This window comes from Anarrhichthys ocellatus, unplaced genomic scaffold, assembly GCF_004355925.1.
Source record: "Anarrhichthys ocellatus isolate YVR2014 unplaced genomic scaffold, GSC_Weel_1.0 scaffold95, whole genome shotgun sequence".
Taxonomy (NCBI): Eukaryota; Metazoa; Chordata; class Actinopteri; order Perciformes; family Anarhichadidae; genus Anarrhichthys; species Anarrhichthys ocellatus.
In genome coordinates, this window is record NW_022280125.1 from 1,129,921 (window position 1) to 1,151,540 (window position 21,620).

The 21,620-nt window shown below is 39.8% G+C and overlaps 1 protein-coding gene and 1 long non-coding RNA gene across 4 annotated transcripts in view; one reads left to right on the forward strand and one right to left on the reverse strand.

The window, feature by feature from the left end:
- Positions 1-4,790, forward strand: part of thap1 (THAP domain containing, apoptosis associated protein 1) — a 35,836-nt gene extending 31,046 nt beyond the window's left edge. Inside the window, exons 3-4 of one of the 2 annotated variants that reach the window (XR_004213791.1) lie at positions 1,063-3,095; positions 4,190-4,790. Coding sequence is in view for 1 of the 2 variants with exons in the window: in XM_031875766.1 (XP_031731626.1) it covers positions 1,063-1,443 (381 nt within the window). In the remaining variant the exon portion in view is untranslated. Of the gene's footprint in view, positions 1-1,062; positions 3,138-4,189 lie in introns of those variants that run through there. The other variant, XM_031875766.1, reaches the window with a different exon arrangement.
- Positions 4,791-11,927: 7,137 nt separating this feature from the next.
- On the reverse strand, positions 11,928-16,832 carry LOC116398946 (uncharacterized). 2 transcript variants are annotated; one of them, XR_004213787.1, is made up of 12 exons: positions 15,364-16,832; positions 15,130-15,201; positions 14,907-15,053; positions 14,682-14,788; positions 14,353-14,521; positions 13,691-14,264; positions 13,500-13,618; positions 13,307-13,423; positions 13,134-13,222; positions 12,803-12,908; positions 12,625-12,724; positions 11,928-12,541 (listed from the first exon to the last, which is right to left on the reverse strand). It is a non-coding gene; the product is annotated as an uncharacterized LOC116398946 (long non-coding RNA). The 2 variants fall into 2 exon arrangements; XR_004213786.1 differs by having other exon boundaries at positions 13,500-14,264.
- Positions 16,833-21,620: the final 4,788 nt, after the last annotated feature.

Here is a 21,620-nt window from a genome sequence, read left to right on the forward strand (position 1 = left end):
TATATGTGTGTATATATATATATATGAGTCATGTTTTTTGCTTTTTGATGTTTGATAAATTCTCAGTAGCGATAACTATGCTTATTATACATATTCCAAACAAAACAACTTTAAAAACTCTCACAAAAATAATTTAAATTAATCATTTCTTTTTTTCTCTTTTTGGTATTGTGGTCAGACACATATGCAACGCTGATTACCGTAATATGTGTGGTATTTTTTATAAATGTACATTGGTACATAGGAAGCTGTACATGGAGGGGCTTAGGACCCAGGGGAGTGTAGGTGAAGGAAACAGGAAGAGACGCGACATAAACAGCAGTTCACCGCCCGCTGCCGGCCGATTATGGTGTTAAAAATGTCCGCTTAATAATAAAAAAAAAACTGCGTTAACGCACGGTAAAATAATTGTCTGCATTAATTAATTAATGCGTGCCCAGCACTAGTGTTTTGATACATGTACATGTGTGTATGTATTTATATGTGTATGTATGTATGCTTGTATGTACAGTATATATGAATGGATGTATATATGCATGGATGCATACATACATATGCATGGATGCATACATACATATGCATATATATGTATACATATCGATATGTATGTATACATATCGATATGTATGTATACATATCGATATGTATGTATACATATCGATATGTGTATGTATACATATCGATATGTGTATGTATGTATACATCTATATCTGTATATATGTATATATGTGTATATGTATATATGTATGTATTTATATCAGGTAGACTCCACTATAGCTTTACATGGCAATTAGTTGTTTTCTGCTATATTAATAATCTGACTATCAAATTTAGCACCTTTCCCAGTCTTTGAAAGCTCCAGTTGTCAGTTTCCACTCCTGTTCTGTTTCAAAATAAGAGCATGCTGTCATCAAAGATAGAACTCTTAAGAAAGAAGAACAAATATATCCATCAGTTGTCGATGAGAGTCAGCCAGGCAATTAGATTCGTTTAACTTCATGTTATCCTCTTGATTTGTTAAGAAAGCAGCATCAGAACTTCTGTATGCTTATTTTCTGACAGGCGGAGTCCCTGGAGAATCCCTTCCCCTCAGAAATCCACTTCCCTCTGACCTCTGACCCGGTGGTAGAGGAGGAGGAGCCAGCGAGAAGCCTGCCCGAAATCCGGTGCGACACAGTGGCAGTCTCCTGCGACCACAACTACACAGCGGAGGATTCTGCTAGGCAGAAGAAGCGCATGGAGCAGCTCGAGGAGCAGTTGGGGAGTCTGAGGAAGAAGCTGAAGACGACGCAGCAGAAGTGTCGGCGGCAGGAGAGAGAGCTAAAGAGACTGAAGGCGGCATGTGAGACACCAAGGACCGGCCGCGAGCTGCCAGCAGCTCTCGGAGAGGGATATGTGATTTTACCGAAACACGTCTACTACACACTCAAAGACATTAAGTAACACGTGACAGAGATAGGGGAGATGAGTGTGGTCAAACTGAGCAGCAGATAAAAGATCTGCTGTAGGTTCAATCTCACATGTCTCAGCAGCATCAGCCAGGCGGACTGTTGAAGAGCTGTTGAGCAAGGCAGCAAAGCCCCGAGCTGAGAGCTGAAGGACCTTGTTCGGGAATACAAATGCATGATGTGGAAAACTTGAATCTGATTTGGTGGATATAACAAACTCCTTGCGTATTCTTTTTCTTCTTCTGTTTGGGCTGTGGTGAAATTACTTTAATTAATCTCGCTTTAAAGAAGACCTTTATGCGTATTCTTATTTAATAATTAGTTAATTTATAATGTTACAATGTCTGATGTTCATATTAAATGTGCCAAAGTGTCAAATAATGAGGTAAAAGTATTTCCTGTGAGCAAAAACATCAGGCTTCTGACCATTGTGAACATTGTTTCCAACAATGTTTTTTTACTTTGGTCAGTTCGTGCCAGATTTCTTTATATGGTCATCTATTCCAGGCAAAGCGCTCCTGTGAAGTACAGGGAGGCGCCCAACTCATAGTTCACGCCACTTCTCAGAGGACTCTTTCGTCAACGCACCACGGTATGTAGCCAGATTTTCAGCTAAGCATATGCTAACAGACGGGTCGATCTATAAAGGGCCCTGTTGACGAGTCAGCGCAAACTGTAAGTAAAACTATCTGAAATGTTTCTCTTGTATTGATGATCGGACTAAATTGCTTATGAACACAGTTTCAGTGCAAACAATGGGCATATACAATATGGATCAATTGATTTAGGGAGCTAACAGTGATTTGCACACCTAAATGGTTGAAATAGTTAGCTTTAAGTGATTGATACACAGTTGAAACGTCTGACAGGGCTGTTTGGGTACCTCAAACCAACTTGTTAACTTATAGACACCGTTATTTTATGTAGAACAAACATTATTGTATAATATTATTTCTGAAGACTAAAGTTATTTATTGTCCCAAATATCGTACACCACAACCGATGTTTGAACATAGGACAGACACACCGCATGCCAAACTGATCCTGAACTCACAGTCACTGTTGCAATGCAGTTCTTCCCCCAGATGGTATGATAATAATTTTCCTAAGTGACTCCTACCAGAGGGATGGGAGAGTGGTGGTGGCTGGGTTCAGTTGGTGTGGTCTCTACCCTCTGGACCCAATGGCCATTGATGGTCAAGGGTCACTGTCCTGGCCTTGGTGTAGGACCATCCTCACCACCTCCGCCAAACCCATCACCATCTTCCTGGGCTGCGCCTGATGTTACCCACCTCTCCAGACATCTCTATCCCCTGTTGGCCCTGTCATAGAGTGTCAGCGTTAAGCAGCCATCCCCTGAACCCTACCCCAACCCAGAATACCCAGAACCCCCCCGTCACCTCCTCCTCCCCCAATAATAAGCCACCCATCCCGTGGTAACATCAGGCCAGATAAGAGTAGATCTGGCCCACCTCCTGGCTGAGGAGGCAGAGGACTGTGCGATGCCCAAGCGCTGGCCAAAAGAGGCCGAAGACACCAGCCGGGTAGCCACTTCCCCTACCTGCCGGGCGTCTCGAGGCTGCCCCAGCCACCAGCTCCGGCCTTTCCATCGCTGGCCCCTCAACCTGCTCTGCCCCTTCTGACAAGGTTACAAGGTTTTTGTTTGTCACTGTACAGCAGGGGTCTCAAACTCCCGGCCCGCTGGCCAAATCCGGCCCGCCACGTCATTTTATGTGGCCCGCGAATCCGCCAGCAGAATTAAAAACAATAAAATTAAAATAAATTTAAAGTTAGACTATCCCCATAGTCGAAATTATGAGATAGAAAGTCATAAATATGATAGAAAGTCATAATTCTGAGATAGAAATTCAAAATGATGAGATACTTAAACACACAGTCACGGAAGCAGCTCTTTGGCTGGTTACCTTACATGTGACATGGAAATGTATTGTGAGTACATTGAAGACTACTTTAAACGTGGCTTTACAACACATGAAATACTTAACGTGGGATTGTGCAAACGCACCCTTGAAAGGATTTTAAACATTGAACAAAGTTATTGTAATAACTTGTGTTTGATATTTGTCTTTGCTATTTTCTTTAATAGTTTGATCTTTGAGAGAGTAATGTGGGTTTCTTAACCCTAAATTAAAAGGATTTAAGTTATAACAGAAATGTGCTTAAATATATTTTTACATTTATATAACTGCATGTACAATATTTTTACACTTAAATAAACAATAATCAAATGCAGAGACAGTTATTTACCAATATGTTAGGGAGTAGATACATTTACACAGTCTTACACTTACAACCGGCCCTTTGAGGGCGACCGTGATGCTGATGTGGCCCAGAGCCACATCAGCAGTTTAACAATGAGTTTGAGACCCCTGCTGTACAAGGTTGCACAATGCAATTTAGATTATAGTCCCAATTTGCTACATAGGAAAGGAAACATAAAAAAAAATATGGGATGTGCCGTACACATCCCATACCAGTTTGTAATGGCTGCAGTCAGGATGCTTTCTATTGCTCTGCTGTAAAAGTTATTAAGAACTTGGCACGGGAATTTTGCCTCCTTAAGTTTCCTTAAGAAATACAGCCATTTTATGAGCTTTCTTCGCCAGGATGGAGATGTGTGACGATCATGTCAGGTTGTTTGTGATGCTGATTCCCAGGAACTTAAAGCTGCTAACTTGTCAGTGATGACATCAGTTAGCTGGTTCTTGTGCCTCCCACAGTCCCTGTCTGCCCGCCATCAGCGGCATACTATCACCAATGATCCTGCCTATTGAGGGACATCACCAACTTCACCCAACTCCTGGTCAGCGAGGTAATGATAAAGCCTATCTTTTATACTTTTTGATTCAAATAAATAACAAAATATATTTACTATTGTGATGCCCAGACATTGTTATGAGTATGTTTTATTAGTGTTATAATAATAAGATGTGATTATTTTAGAGCCTTCAAAACCGGCAGTGGGATGTGGCCTCTGAAGGTCCCAAACTCCTTCCTCTCCCTCCTACTGTAAATGCTTTGTATAATCTGTAAAAACAAGCAACATTTTAACACGTTGGTGACATTAAGAGTAAACAAAAGACGTTTAAGATTTGTCTGTTATTTATACAGCCTCCCAACCTCCAGACCAGACCCTTATCATGTAGCTCCTCGTCTTCTGGATCCATGACATCCCCGCTAGTGTACTTAATGTATACATTAACAATGTTAATGTCTTTGCACGCCAACCCATGACAATCAGACAATTTTCTTTAAAGGAACAGTGTGTAACATTTAGGGGGATTAATTGGCAGCATTGGAATATAATATTCATAACTATGTTTTAATCAAATGTATAGTGACCCGAAACTAAGAATTGTTGTGTTTTCGTTTGCTTAGAAAAAGCCATTTATATCTACCTGTGGAGCGGGTTGTCTCCCACGAAGTTCGCCATCTTGCACCGCCATGTTTCTACAGCAGCCTAGAACACTGGCTCTGCCGAGATTTCGCATTTTCCGTTATCTACAGGGAGTGATACTTTCCGAAACCGGGTATTAAACGGGCCCCAGTGCTAAATTACCGGAATATTGATAAGCCCCGCTGTTACTGGTGCTTTTATTAGTACATTTTAATGCTCTGATGTTATTTAATTTCAAGTTGCAGTCCGCATTGGCTTGTTACTGTTCGTGCAATAAAACATTAGCGAATAAAAAGCCGATACTTTATCAATACATCTGTGCAAGAAAAATGGACATGTAGTCAAACTCGAAACTTAATTCAATCGGCCACCGCTGCTATGTTTTCACAAGCACAGCATGAATTTTTTTGTAAATTTCTCTGCTGGCTGAGCAGCCATGAGGACAGAGGACAGGAGGAATGACTGTTCTTCATTCATTATAAACTTCACTCGGAAGTGTTATTTGTTTAATAACATTTTACATTTGTTTCCAGTGAGATATTAATGACTTTAGTGACTTTGTTGTCGTAAACATAACTGTTGCTGCTCTATATGTCACAGCTCTGCCACAATTATCCTGTTTTGTCCATCTGTCACTCACCTAATCAGTTTATTCAGTGCACCTGCCAGTCACACTCACCTCATCAGCTATTACTCACCTGCTTACTCTGCTGCATCCAATATTTAAACCCCAGTCACACGCGCACTCACTGCCAGATTATTGTCATGTCTACCTGCCCGTTTGGCTCGTCCTGTTCCCGGTCTGCCTCATTCTGCTGGATTTTCCCCCTCGTGTCTTCTGTGGATTCCCTCTTGTGTTCCTGTAAGTTGCTGTTCTGGTTTCTTTATCCATTAAATACCTGCTTCACTCAACTTCTAGTCTTGTCTGCATTTGAGTCCTCCACCACACCCTGTGACACTATAAACAATTTTTAGATATATTTTAAATATAAATTCTAATCTTGTTCTGAATTTATTTATTAAAATTGTTAAACAATTATTTAGTCATGTGGAAAAGCAGAGTATTGCTAAGAGTAGCTCCTTGTTGTACAGAAATCCTAAAGATACCTCTCCCTGCCCGAAGGCCACCACGCTTGGAAAGAGAGAAATGAGCCAAGTATTTAGTTGGTTGCAATCTGCAACAGACCACCTCGATGCCACTGAACCTTACACACTGTGCATTTAAATAAAAATATATATTTTTCTTTCTGTGAGTAGGTTACACCACTGAAGAGATGGAGCTGACAGTTCGGCGGTGTGGCCATTCCAGGGCACCTGACTCTCAGGAGAGTTTGGAGGGGTTGGTGTCATGAGGCCAGTGTGACAACTGCAAGACATGGTTTCCCACGATTTGTGTGGGCTGGGACATGGTGCAGATTGATTATGTTTTTCAATGTTATTTGTGTCCGGATATCTATATACAGTATATCGATTTATATATCTATCATTTTTATTTAATTTTAAATGTTTACATTTTAGTCTTATTGTTAAAAATGTGTTATTTGTGTGTTTAATCAATATTTTCATAATCGTTACAATAATTTTCTCTAGTCATTTGTCTTTTGATTAAATGTGAAATTATACAGTCATGCAACAGTTGGTATTTTGCCAGTGATTGAAATGAGAAGAAATAAAATATCCAGGAGGTGGTGGTATACAAAGTGGAAATGAATGAGCTTTTATTTTTATTCTCTCTGTGCTTTTATTGTTCGACTGTTTGTTTCTTTCAATCTTTTTATTTATTTTCAGTTTACACACAGGTTACGTGCAACATGCCACTCACAAACAGAACAGCACGCAACATTCCTGCCAACCACACAAACAACCAATCCCGGACACAAAAAATACAAACAAAAACAAAAAACATGGATCATCATTCGTCTACTAAATACCAATGAACATTGTGAACCTAGCTCCCTGGGCGTACCCCGGAACCCAAAGTTACAAAAACCTCCCTCCTACACACATCCACTTTTCGGCCCACACATTTTATATGCCGAATATTGTCCTCCACATGAATTACATACAACATGGCGGCCAACCATGCAGACAGTCGCACACAGTGACAAACAAAATATTGTGGACTTTCTTCCTTCACTGAGTCACTTGGATCCCACGGTTGCAAAACCTCTTGGTATGATTTTGGCATATTCCTCACCAATAAAATTCATAACAGGGTTCCAAACAGAGAAGAACTCATCTGTCTCCTTGGAGAACGTGAGCCTTTCCAGTGGGATTAATTGTAGAACATTATAGAGCCAACTTGAAACAGATGGTTTTGCATCATCTAGCCAGTGCTGTAAGATTGATAACCGTGCACAGTACTATAGAAGACTGAGGGTTCTCTGAGGGGATATTTGGTTGCCAATTTCAACCCAAAATTTATGAATTACCGGGCAGAACCACATTAAGTGCACGTAGGTGCCTACATGCTGCTTGCACCTTACACATACTCCGGAGCAGTCATTGTCATATTTGCTCCTGCAATATGGGGTAGTTTGTAATTTATGTATGATCTTAAACTTGAGTTTCTTGGGATTTGTAATTACTACATATTATTTTGCTATTTAACATGATTGCTTTCCATTGGTGATCAGTGATTGCAGTTTTAAGGTCTCGTTCCCATGATTGCCTGCAGCTGTGAGTACTTATATTGCTTAAAGAGAACAGTTTATGGTAAATGTAGCTTATTTGTTTCCTCTTCAGCTGACAGACCTGGTGAATGATTGTCTCTATCTGCTCTGGTCCATGACCTTCCTTATAGTGGGCTATAGAGTTTAAGAAACTGCATATTTGTAAAAATCGGAAGAAGTGAGTCTTGGGTAGCCCGTACTCTTCCTGAAGTTGATTGAACGATTTCATAGTGCCACCTTTATAGAGATCATTTTTCACCTTAATTCCATATGTGTTCCATTCTTTGAAACCAGGATCCATGCAAGAAGCAGTAAAATCGGGGTTATTAACAATCGGTGCATAAAAAGAGTATCTTCTATTGACGGAGAATGCCATCTTTACCTTTATCCATGTGCTTAGGATGTTACTTATAATAAAGTTGTCCCTAATGCTTGATGCTTGTTTAACATTATTTAAGAATGGTATGCTTGACAATGAGAACGTGTTACATCCTTGCAATTCAAAGTCTAACCATATTGATTTGGGGTCTTGTGCCACCCATTCTGATACATTTTAGTGGTTCTCAAACTTTTTCTGTCACGCCCCACTTTGGAGGAAGAAAAATGTTCATGCCCCACCGCCTCAACAAAATTGTAACAAAATGGTCCATGTTGAACTTTTATTGAAATAACATTTTGACTCCTCTATTTGTGCTTTTTCAAATAATAGAATAAAGAAAATTGCAATCACTTTCAAGTAAACCAGATTGCTCCATCAGACAAATACATTGTGCAATCCCTTTGTTAGAACAATGCAAATAAAGTTCAATCTGTACAAAGAAATAACTAATATTTGGTAAAAAAATATCTTATTGTGGCTGCAATTCACCTGTTTTGCACTGAATATATTTTCAAGATAATAACAATAAAGTGCAACCTGTGAAGAACTAAACAAAACAAGTTCAAATATTTGGCAATAAAGAGTTTTACTGAGTTTTGCACTGCATATATTTTCAAAACAACAATAACGTGCAACTTGTGCAAAACAAAATGAGTGCAGGTATGTGTGAGCCATATGCTCACACATATCAGGAGCATTTTATTTTAAATATGAGCTTTAAAATGTAGCATTCTGCTGTACTCTGAGAAGAAAATTAAGTGATAAGCCGCAAAAAACTAATTTATTAATCAGTATTTCAGCTCTATTATTATTGACCTTTAAATGTTTTAGTCATATAAAAACAAAAACAGCAAGAGTAGCGAGAACCATCGCCTGTACAAATAAAGTGATTAGTTTTCATTGAACCCTGTTACTGTATGGCTTAATATTAACTTCTACTGTTACTGTAAAACTGTTAGAATTGTGGCCTAATTCCATATTAATTTGCAATTAATATGCATTCAATCCAGTTCAATTATTTAAATGAAAATGATAATCTACTCTGGCTAAGGTCAAGAGTAAAATAATAGCTGTGATTTAACTGTACGTGGGACTGTTGGGACTGTTGGTACACTGGCTGTGGTCATTACAGTGAACGGTGTGAACAGTGTGATGAGAGGGCATGTGAGCCCTTGTTGCTGTAGTTCATCTCCTTGGAGCAGAGGCTGCATTTAGCATACCCTGCCTTATCAATGTATTTAAAATACTGTGACAGCGAGAAGCTGTACTCAAGTCTGTTTAGACCTCCACCTTTATCCAGGCCCAGCTCCACTCACATCTCAGCCCTGCGTCAAGCTGCGCTACACAACCAGCGTCCCCTTCCTGAAGCTCTTTGACCTCATCATCTCATCAGTATCTGGGCCTTTCATTCTACTTTGAGGTAAAACAAACAACCTGCAACCAGATCCGCCGGTGTTCGGGTTTAACGTTAACGAGTGACCGCGTGAACTGAACCGGTGTGCGAGATTAACTGGTTTGAATTAACTTGTTTATGTGGGAGTGCCTGAGGCAGATGTGTGGTAGGAGTGGCATTTCAGGACCCACGTAGAATAAACAGGAAATAAATATTTAGATTGTTTCGCCTCTGTCTTTCACGTAGTTTCTACGGTTTCTTTTGATAGAATATAAACGGAACACTTTGCTGGAAAATGTACTACTCGTTCGCGAGGCTGTGGTTGAGATTCCGGGTACTTCTCAAGTCTCTTAATTGTCGTTTCCTCGCTCCTCGATCCTCGCTTGAACCGGAAGTTGTTTCTGCGCCGCCATATTGACGGCAGTCCCAAAGCTCTAATGTAGCTTGGAGGAGCGAGGATCGAGGATGGAGGAGGGACCTCGGAGGAGCCATGAGAGGAACCACGAGAACAGACTTCCAGGAAGTCTTTTAACGGCCGACACGCCCCCTTATTGTTCATCAGTAATGTGATTGGACGCTGCAGTTGATCGGACTGACTGACTGAGTTTAACACCAGAGTGAAGACGGATCACAGATTAAACTCTAGTTTATATTTGATTAGGTTTCTAATTCACCATCTGGTTTAAATAAATGTTCATTGTAGTCTGAACAACAAAACGACCACAAACAACATTCTTCATTCATTAGAAAGATTTGTGTTTTCATGATCTGATATTTCCCTCAATAACTTTTATTATGAATACAATACATACAGCTGGAGAGACGAAACACTTATTACATCATTCCTGAGTGTTTGATGAGTTTTATCATTTAAGAGAAACAATAAACATATTCTGGGTGATTTAATAATGACGCCACAGTCACAATTTCAAAACGTACAGACGCAAATAATTCATAAATAAGACGATCGCATTCCGCCGATAGAAATCGATCCTGCGCTTACAAACAGAACACAGAACACAGTTTGGTAACAGACTACAGAGAGAAACACCTCTACAGTGGTGATTACTGTGTCTTTATTAGTTATTCGTATTATTAGTTACTATTATTAAGTACAGTGATCATGTGAACAGACAAACTTCTCAAAAGTTTATCCAGCTGTTAAAGCCGACTGACAGCTGATCCAGCTGATCCTCCGTCATCAGAAACAGACGTCGCTTCACGTGATGCAACTGAGGAAAGGACGTTTTATGTCTCTTAAAACATATTTCCTCGTTCCTCTCTCCTCGCATGGTTTCCTCCATGCATCCCTGGTGGGAGGGACTAAGACGCAAGGAAAGGACCCAAGTGAGGGAAACCGGGAAGAGACTTGAGAAGTACCCTCCGAGGACACATAACGAGGACCAGAGTGAATGACAAAGTTGGTGGTAGGTGTCGATGCCTGTTCAAAATACTTACGTCAATAAATCCTTTAAGAAACGCTCTGTTGTCCGTCTTATATTTGTATCATATATCGTTATTAATCTCATGTCAAGCCGATTTGAGACCGATATACCTGTGGATCCATTCAGACTGCGTTAAACATATGAGCTCAAACACAGCGTACAGATGACTGTCAACTGTGGGAAACTGTGATCCACCCAGATTAACTTGTGATTCCATTTCTGTACGCTATCCACCATCGATCATGATTCATATTAAAGACTACGGACATGCATTTTATGTTAACGATATTCTACACTGTGCAGCACACATTCATCCAGATTAGACATGATTGGTAACTCTCGTTTTGTTACTAGAGGGGCCGAAATCGAATAACTACACGCAGGGGTTAGGTAGGGTGTCTGTTGAAACATTACGATGCGCTTGTTGGAGTATTAATTTAGGATTTCGACAGCATTACCACGACCAATTATCCATCTTCATTACGAAAATAATATTTGTCTGCTGACGTAAAAATAGTAGAAATATGGACCCACAGGAGTCGAACCGCTGATTATGACCGACTCATGCTGTTTAAGTGTTATCTGAACTACCACTGAGCCACAGAGCGAAGAGGATGTGTTGAAGTCGTGTAACATTCACATTAGTAAATGCTTCACAATAATAAAACCTAAACTTGAGCGAATAGGTATATAATACAGTAACCTTTATATCTACAATACAGTCAAACACTGGCTGCAGTTTCTTCTTGCATCATTTACAACCACCGAAAGCAAATACCTAATTGCAGTCGAACCGTGATTTTACGCGCTTTGTACCACGACCTTTGTTAATACCAGGACAGTGATAAAACATGGGAGGCATCTCAAATGTGAGCTAATTTAAGCATCATCAATTGTTTTCTGATCCCCGTGGGGAAATAGTTGAACGTAACAGCTCTTGTAAATACGCATGACAAATACAGGAGTAGGTAAAATGTCTGTGTGTATGCATGCTAGAATATACAACACATGTAGAGAAATACAAATAAAGTAATTCAATAACACTAATTTGTGCAGTAAAAACATTCCATATATAACTAGTGTGAAAAAATACAAATTGTTGATATGAAAGATCTGTTTTGTATAGTACCTAGACTTTTTTTTTTTACAGACGGAAAGACAATAATGATAAGTAAGGATTGACAATCTCTTTTATTGGCCAAGTATGTGTACAATAACAATTTTACAGGGTCTCTTTGAACTGCGCTCAATCTCAGGTTGAACTTCCACGACACAATTTCAGGCACATGCCCGACATGAGTAGTCCTGATCCGTGGAGGGATGGCCTACGCATCCCTGGTGAAACCACAGCGTGCAGGTGGTGCACTCAATCTGAAAGTGAAAAATATTGCCATGAGTATTTTCTTACATTTTGTCTGGTTGACATCACTCATCCAGATTAGGGTGTAAAATTAAGCTATTTTAACTTCATTAAACAGTCAGTCCTTATAATCCTGTGCACGCATTGTATGAATCTCAGATACTGTGTGTAAATCTTAGCTGTGTTCCTTCAGCTGCTCCAGTGTCCTCCGAAAGTGCAAAGACATGCAAGTTAGGTGACTTAAACTAGACATTTTCAGTCGCTGTGGGATTGTGAGTGTTCACCCGGTGATGTTGAGGTAAGGTGCACCCCAGTCTTCCAGCCAAATGTTGTTGGTCAGGATATAAATGAATCTTCTTACCCACTCGTCAATCTCAGCCCCTGAGCTGAGCTCCCCACAAGCCCGACACAGTTGGGATAGGTTATCTGTAAAAATAATATAGTTATTAATGTTGGTTAATGCCGACACAGAAACTACATTTATGTATACCTGTTACAGTCCTGTATACCTATTCAGCAGAGTCACTGCCATTTCCAGCCTCAACTTCGCCACACCCTCACGTCCACAGGGTACTGAATTGTTTTGTTCAACAATATCTGCTCTGCAAGCTAAAAAAGTCCAGATAAATTTAGTCATATAATTTTTTTTATAATGACAGATGGCCACAGAGATAATCACATTGTTACCTTGCACACAAACACGCCACATGAAGTGGCATCCACTTGAATGGGATGATCAATTGTGGAGCATGTCCATCTCCCAACTGCTGGACACTTCTTACGGACTAGTGCTCTACAAACACATCACAGATTGATTACAGTTAGCCATTTTTACAAACATAACAATTCAGGATCAGATGAATGATGTTTGATAACAACAAAAAAGGTACTTCACAAGGACACTCTCGTCCAAGCAGTAGTAACAAGGATTATTATTTAATTAGATAGGTGTTGCTCCTTAAAGATTAGCCTAAATGCATGATTTTTTTTCACACATTAAAGCTGATATTTCACGTACCTTGTGACATCTTTGCATTTATTAATCTGCTCGTCAGTGGCTTCAAATGGGTTGAGGTATAACGACCGCATTTCCTTAAGATACATGATCTATAGAGATGGAAATACCAATTATAGCCAAGCAGTCATACATCACATGACTGAGTCTAGATCTGAACATTGAAGATTACTTACAATGAGTGTCCAGTGTCCACCTTTGTGAGTTCCCTGCCAGAGTGCCGTCATCATATAGGTGTCCAAAATGGTAGCATTCGCTTTCCTTCCCACCAGAGTTATGTATGCATTCACGATCTATGAGTAAAACAGTAAGTTGTCATCAATGTCAAAGTAAAATATCAGTCCAATATCTTTTTTTCTTTTTAAGTACCTCTCCCTCAAACTGTTTTCCCGGGGCCAAGACCATCAGATTTTCAGAAAAAGTCTTATACGGCCCAATCCTTGACCACAGCGTCTCCCCTCTCCTTCCTGTCCATACGTCTTGGATTACTGTAAACATAACAATGACAGTTATTTGAGAAATTCATAATTTGTGATTGGATTTTGTATCAGTTTACTTACAAGTTTCAACATTGGTGGTTTCTTGGCCCTTGGATGGATGTTCACAACCAGTCGGTGGTGGTGTGGATGTTTGTGGTGATGGTGGTGGTGTTGTGGATGTTTGTGGTGGTGGTGTTGTGGATGTTTGTGGTGGTGGTGTGGATGTTTGTGTGTTGTGTATGAGTGCCCGTGTCTGTTGTGGACCAGCCAGAGGAGAAAGATCCAACACTTGTTTCAGTTTGGCTGGGATCCTCTCCTCTGGCTGGAAATAGTGTGTCATGTGGTCTATGTTGGTTTTGGTTGCTTTTTTGCCCTTTTCTGTGGAAAGAACGGCACTTTTCCCTTCCAGCTGGGCAATTTTGTACGGACCCAACATGTCTGCCTCCATTTTTCCCCCTTTTCTTTGCTCCTGTCAAATGTTTTTTAACAGAACCAGATCCCCCACTTTTTCCTGGCCCATTTCTCTCTTTTTACGGACCCTTTCCTGGCCTTTTTTTATATTTTCTTGGACCTCACTAAAAATATCTTTTTGTTTTTTTAGTCCTTGGCTTTGGTCCTCTCGTGCCACCAGGCTGCAGACTTTATCCTCTGTTACCTGCCACAAATCACAGTTACAATGTTGAGCAAATAGATGATCCAAAGTCAATGTTTTAAAAAAGGATGACAACATTAGAGAATCTTACGTCATACGCCTTTGGCACCTCTGAAGGGTACCGCGCCTCCCTCCCAAACATCAGAAAATAGGGACTGTACTTGGTTGTCAACTGTTTTTTGGTGCGGAGGGCAAACATTGTTGACTGGAGGACTCTGTCCCATCTTGTTGGATTATCGACAACCAGTTTGTTCAGGGACCTAAAAATGCAGAAATCAAATACAGGCATTTGGTGTGATAAAGCAACCTATTTTCATTAAGTATATCACTACTGATTAACTGTTCACAACAAAATCAGGCAATCAGTTAGTTATTCTATGAATAGCTCAAATTCATTGAACTATTGAAATGAAAATATACCTCTGTATTGTGCCATTTAATTTTTCAACAAGGCCATTGGTCTGTGGATGATAGGGCGAGTACAGGCTTCTCTCGATGCCCAGCTTCTCACACAGGTTATAGTTGACCTTAAAATTAACATTTGGTTAATGTATATACCTTATTGCGGAACTCTGAGCCCTGGTCTGTTAGCAGTCTTTTAAGTGCACCAAATTTGTAAAAGAAATCAAGAATACAACTGGTCACCTCATCTGCTGTCTTGCTCTTAAGTGGGTAGGCCTCTGCCCATTTGGTGAAATAATCAACCATGACACATATGTACTGATTGCCACCATCTGTTACGGTCAGTTTTCCCACTAGGTCCATACCAACCAGCTCAAGAGGCTCCGTTACCTGCGAGAAGAAAGAAAATACTAGCATTAAAAGATCGTTCTGGTGTTTGAAAGATAAAAATAGAAGTTTCCTTTACCTCTATTGGAGTGTACTCCTGCTTTTCTTTGATATTGGCCCTCTTGGCCTGGCACTGTGGACACTGAGCAATCTAAACAGACCAACATCATTTCAAACGTATGCTGAATATGTTATATTGACAATTTGATACAAAATCAGCTTCTTTTTTAAATATACACATTACACTCAACTGTGCTGTACTTTTGAACCTCAATGTGTTTTCCACATAATTATTTTGAAGAGACCAACTTACCCACTTGCAAATGTCCTCCTCCATGCCAGGCCAATAATATCGCAATATAATGGCACTGTGGGTTTTTTCTACTCCACAGTGACCGCCAATATCGCTGCAGTGAAACTCCTCAAACACACGGTTGGCTTCCTCTGCAGTTGAAACAACTTTTGCCATGTGCCCAGGTCGGTTTTTTTTCCACCTGCAGATATAGTACAGCTCTCCATCTGGTGTTTAAATGTCATAGTATAAGAGTCATTGGGAGTTTCACCATATCAGATGGTCATTGTGTTGTAAAGTCCATGTGGCATGCATCCTTACCCTTTATCCTGAAGGTGCTGGCTCTCCTTTTGATCACATACTTTTGGTTGTTGCTTGACCCCTCAGGAAACCGGTTGTGGACTTTGAATTCCAGTATCCAACTATACTACTATCCTACTATCCTACTATCCAACTATACTACTATCCAACTATACTATGTCTCTGATCTAAATTCACTCCTCACAAACCCACAAACATTTGCCATGTTACACCACTGTTACACCCCCTGACTTAACGATGCCTCTTTTCTAGAAGAGAGCTCTGTTTGTCTTTGCAGGTCTGCCACGCCCCTTGAGGATCACTGAAGCACCCACACCTGAGAGTCCTCATCTCGTCAGTGGAGCTGCATATCAACCCCCGAATCCAGTGTTCCCAGCCCTCGTTTGTTCACTGTGGGCCGGTGTTGCTGTTGCCAAGAGCAGTTGTGCTGCCATACCTGGGGTTCAAACTTAATGGAAGCTTTGTAGGGGTTCTCTGCCTTTTATTTTGGTAAAGTTTTCTCCTGTTTTTGTGACTAGTTAGGGAGTTCAGTATTGTGTTTTGTTTGTTCGTAGTTCAGCTGATATCTTCTTTTCCAGTTAGCATGGGGGTTTTGTTTATTATGTTGGCCTTAGAGACCCTGACGGCTACGCTTCCTTATTCAGCTGATTTGTTTCTGTTCATCCATAATGTTAGTAAATGTGTATAATTGCCGCTGCCTTATCCTCTTGGTCTTTGTTAAACTTTTGCCAAGGTTTTCTATCACCTTTTATGTTACTTCCTGTGTACCCCTAGGCACACTATATAGGCCGTAACAACCACCTTAAATACCATGCCTAATCATTTCAGTTGTCTACACCTGCTGCAGGTAGTTCAGAAATGAATGCCTCTTGATCACCAAACGAATGTAACAGCCATATTTAATCTACAAAATGATAACAAAATATTAATTTGGGTGGCACTTTTCAAGCTGGGAGCACAACGTGCTTTCCATAGATAGCAGATCATTACCAATGCAAAATAACAAATAAAAACAACTAAATAAAAGCACACAATTAAAACAGTATAAAATACATTTGCAGATGAATCATGCCGAAGCATGTAAGGTAGGACAGGTGAAAGTATTAAAATAAACTTTAAATCAAGTGATTGCGCAATATTTAAAATACATAAATACATACATTTTACAAAGTTTCTACTTTGCACTGTGTTGATTGTTGTTTGTTATGCACCTCCCTTCATGTCAAATTCCTTGTATGTTCAACATACCATGGCAATAAACGGTTCTGAATCTGACACATACATAAATAAAGAAAGAAAATTGTTAAGCAAAAATGTGTCGTAACGGTGAATGCGTGCTAAATAGTGTAGCATATAGTTGTGATGACAAAGATGAGCATCCGTAGTCTTTAATATGAATCATGATCGATGGTGGATAGCGTACAGTAAGTATTTTGTATTGACGTAAGTATTTTGAACAGGCATCAACACCTACCACCAACTTTGTCGTTCACTCTGGTCCTCGTTATGTGTCCTTGGAATCTCAACCACAGCCTCGCGAACGAGTAGTACATTTTCCAGCAAAGTGTTCCGTTTATATTCTTTCAAAAGAAACCGTAGAAACTACGTGAAAGACAGAGGCGAAACGATCGAAATATTTATTTCCTGTTTATTCTACGTGGGTCCTGAAATGCCACTCCTACCACACATCTGCCTCAGGCACTCCCACATAAACAAGTTAATTCAAAACCAGTTAATCTCGCACACCGGAACATGGGGGGGCTTCATGTTTCATCACGTTACGTTTTTTCCTCCTAAATCGCGATAATGATGAACGTTAACAGTCCACGAAGTTCCGCATACAGTGGACGTTAACTTAACCCACCAAGTCTGAACAGTAACGGAACATAACGGAACTTAAACTGTAACGGAGGGAAATGAAGACGGTGCAGACATCTTAACGCTGATTGGCAAAGACTCGACATATCAAAGATGTTTTATTGTGAACAACACGACATCACCTTTTCTCCTCGTCTCACTCCAATCTGAGAAACGCTGGCTGGCCAGTTGATACTCTACGGATCTACACGATTCACGTGGATGATATATTTTGATTCAAAACGGCGAATTTCGCCGAAAAGTGACAAGTTTGCAGGTATGAATAAAGTTCTTGAAATAAAAAAAATTCTGCATTTCCCCCTGCGCCCCACCTGCAATACCGCTGCGCCCCACAGTTTGAGAACCACTGGTATAGACCAATAATAGTATTGAAAGTTTGGCACTGCTAGACCCCCATTTACCACTGGCAGTTGAAGTTTCTCCAGTCTCATTTTAGGACGTCTACTTTTCCAGATAAACTTAGATGTAATCCTATGCAGATCTTTAAAAAAGCTACTTGGGATGTCATTAGGTATCATTTGTAAGGGATATAAAATTCTTGGGAGTATATTCATTTTAATATCAGTCCCAGCCAAGAAATTGGAAGTGGCATCCATCTTAGTAAATCCAGTTTAACCTGTTTAAGGATAGGAGACAGATTCATCTTCACCAGATCTTCCAGTTGGTAGGAGATCTGGATTCCCAGATATTTAAAGCCATTATAAGACAAATTAAATGGAGATTTATACCATTGTCTGGGTCTCTACTGCCTCCTAGTGGTAAGGCAGTAGATTTACCCGCATTGATCTTATAGCCAGAGAGACTACTAAATTCATTGATTGTTTCTAGCACAGAGGGAATTGATTGTTTAGGATTGCAAAGAAATAACAGCATATCGTCCGCATATAATGAAATAATATGCTCCATTTTCCCACTGTTAATACCACTAATGTGTGGGTTTGTTCTAATAGCCTCGGCCAGAGGTTCAATGGCAGTGGAAAACAGAAGTGGGGACAGTGGAAAACCTTGACGAGTGCCACGCCCGAGAGTGAACCGGGGTGAAGTGAGACCGTTAGCCATAACCATTGCTTGTGGAGAGGTGTACAGTAACTTTACCCAAGTTATAAATGTATTACCCAGAGAGAAACTTTTCAAAACGTTGAACATATATTTCCATTCGATTCGATCGAATGCTTTCTCAGCGAGCTCAGTGAGCTTTTATTTTTAATAATTTCGAGTTGTTGAAGTAGTGCTGGGCGGAACCGGTATACCGGTTTTAATTTCCCGTATGATATGAATTTTTCACACACCGTCATACCGGTGCATAGCCGAAACAACTGCTGTCACTCTTCAACAGGCAACAGAATATATTGTTCGCCTCCAAAAGCGCTACGGTCGGAGCTAGTTGACTTATGTGTATTGAGAGGGACCCCTAATCATGGTTAAACTTCATAACACAACAATTAATAACCCACAACTAACGCTCTTTAACAGGGCAAAACACCACGACACAACAGTTTGTGACAAATAAACAATTTATAACACTAATAGTACATTTATAAAATTACACCGCCGAACGGCATGCTGGGTAGAGCTCGCTAGCTAGCTAGCCCGCTTGCACAACAGTCTGTTAACAGACGGAAGAGGTGCCATCGCTACAGTAACGTTACATTAATGAACAGAAAAGAGCGATGCAGGATGAAGAAAGACAGACCGGAGATGCACCAATAGAGTCTGTGCCCAAGAGAAGAGCTGGGCCGTCGGATTCGAGGCCGTCAACTAGTAACGTTAGCGCGAGTGAAACAGTGAAGCCAAAGGGTCAGACATAGCTTGAAGAGGCATTAGCTCGAGGCACTGCATATGACAAGAAAAGCAAGCGGTGGAGCGACATTACGAACGCAATAATGACCCATTTATGCAAGGACATGGTCCCACTACAGACAGTCGAGAAAGACGGGTTCAGAGCAATGATTAAAACACTGTATTGAAGGTATGTCTTACCGGGGCGAAAATACTTCAGCCAAACTGCTATCCCAACATTATTCTAACAAACGAGCACACTCTATAGTAAGCAAAGCCTTTATACATGGCATTAAAATGTTTTAATATTCTATGTACTCCTGACAGTAGAGTAAGCCACTATGAACCTATATAAAAACAGTCATGGAAAAAAAATAATACCGTGAATCCGCCAGAATCTTAAAAAATACGTGATACAAATTTTTGGTTATACCGTCCAGCACTATGTTGAAGCTTAATATCTCATTGTGAAGGACGGAAGTACGATCCTGGATGTATTGACAGCATTGTTATTCGGGTGACCCAGTAAAATCTTAATACGCCTGAAAAACCAGCAGCGTGCAGTGTTTACAATGAGGAGATGGGAATATATGAACAAAGTCAAGGGAGGCGCACAGCTAATTCACCAGCATTGCAACGTAAATACAAAGCTAAAGCAAATGTTTAAAACGATGTTCGGTTGGAAATGTAAGAAATTAGACTTTATTTTTATACCATCAAATTAACTGAAAACATTACATTATATATCAGTATAATATATATTATTTGTTAAAGTACAATTTTAATAGTGTTAATTTAAAATGGCCGCGACGTGATACTGCTACAGCTCTAGAGTTGCACACGCGCAGTACCAATCATGAGGCGAGCACTATTACAAATTATATTTAGGGTTACAACGGTATCTGGGTTCACCCATACAGATATTCTGTGTGAGCGTTGAGAAAATGCCACAAGCTTTGCCATGAAATAAGACAGTGTTTTACTGTGCAATTGACAGTATGTAATATAAAATACCACTTTATTTTTTATGAATTCCCTTTATTGCTGTAAAAAATAAAAGGCTTTCCCATTAATGATATGATGTAATATATGACGTAAAATAAAATGTTATATTAATGTAATTTGAATTAATAATTTTTCATCATGTATTCTCGTAAATAGCACAAAATATGTGACTTGGTTATATGACACTATCTTACTAAAAAGTGCATATTTTTTATATATTTATATTTTAATGATCAAAGTTCCTGAAAAATCTTAAATATTTAAAAAATACATCAGTGCACGGTATGATATTCGCAGGTCAGCTTGATGGTTAAGAGTAATTAAACTGAATTGGGTCAAGATAGCTCGGCTAAACGTGAAGGTGGCAGTTAGGTTTAAGACAGATGCCCAAAGTTTTTAATAGTCCATTGGCTTGAATAGTCATTGAATAGATCAGCAAGCTTTCAAGATGTTTCCAAAGCGTTGCTATCCTGTAGATGTTGAGGCCAGGGTGCAGTATGTGGACATCGAGAGTCCCTCCAGGTTGGGTGGAATGAGCTGGGGCAAGTATCAGGAAAGAGCAAAGAGAACAAAAGTTGTTTCATTAACCAGTTTAAAGGTGCACTGGGCAACTGCCACCTACTGTAGACACTGTCTATGGATAAGTACCTCATGTAATCCCACTTCAGACAATCCAAACTATCCCTTCAATACAGACATTTTCCTTTGAAGGACCTGCATACACACTGAATGGAAGGTGCAAGGTGAGCAGATTAAAATAGTTAAATCACATTAAAATCACATTAAAATAAGGTTTACAATTTACTTGAATTAATTAACTAGAATCAGAAATATGCTTATTAATTTAAATAGGCTCATGTATTCTCTCAAATAACTTCATTGAAAATGACATCCTACTTCCTGTGGTGGGCTCATACAGGATGTCTTCAGCTTAGTTTATACTCGGCATAGTGAAGGAGGTGCGCGTGCCAGAAAATTATGTAATCACGGCCGGCTCGTGGGGTGTGTATGGCCTGCAAGTGGTCGCAGCGCTTGGTTCTCGCACCTATGAATTTTTTTAACTTGCCGATCATGTGTCTATCACAAATAGTTCACTGATAAAAAACACTATTTACATGTCTAGGTATCAGACAAAGAAGGCAAATTCACCTTTAGATGCTTCAGAAACAGGAGGTCTTAAAAATCTAGATTTAAGTATATATTTTGCCAGCCAAATGAAATTGTTTCCAGGATATTCAACCTTTGTTTCTTTATAATGCATTTAATACTTAACTTGTTTCTTTATAGGGCTTGTA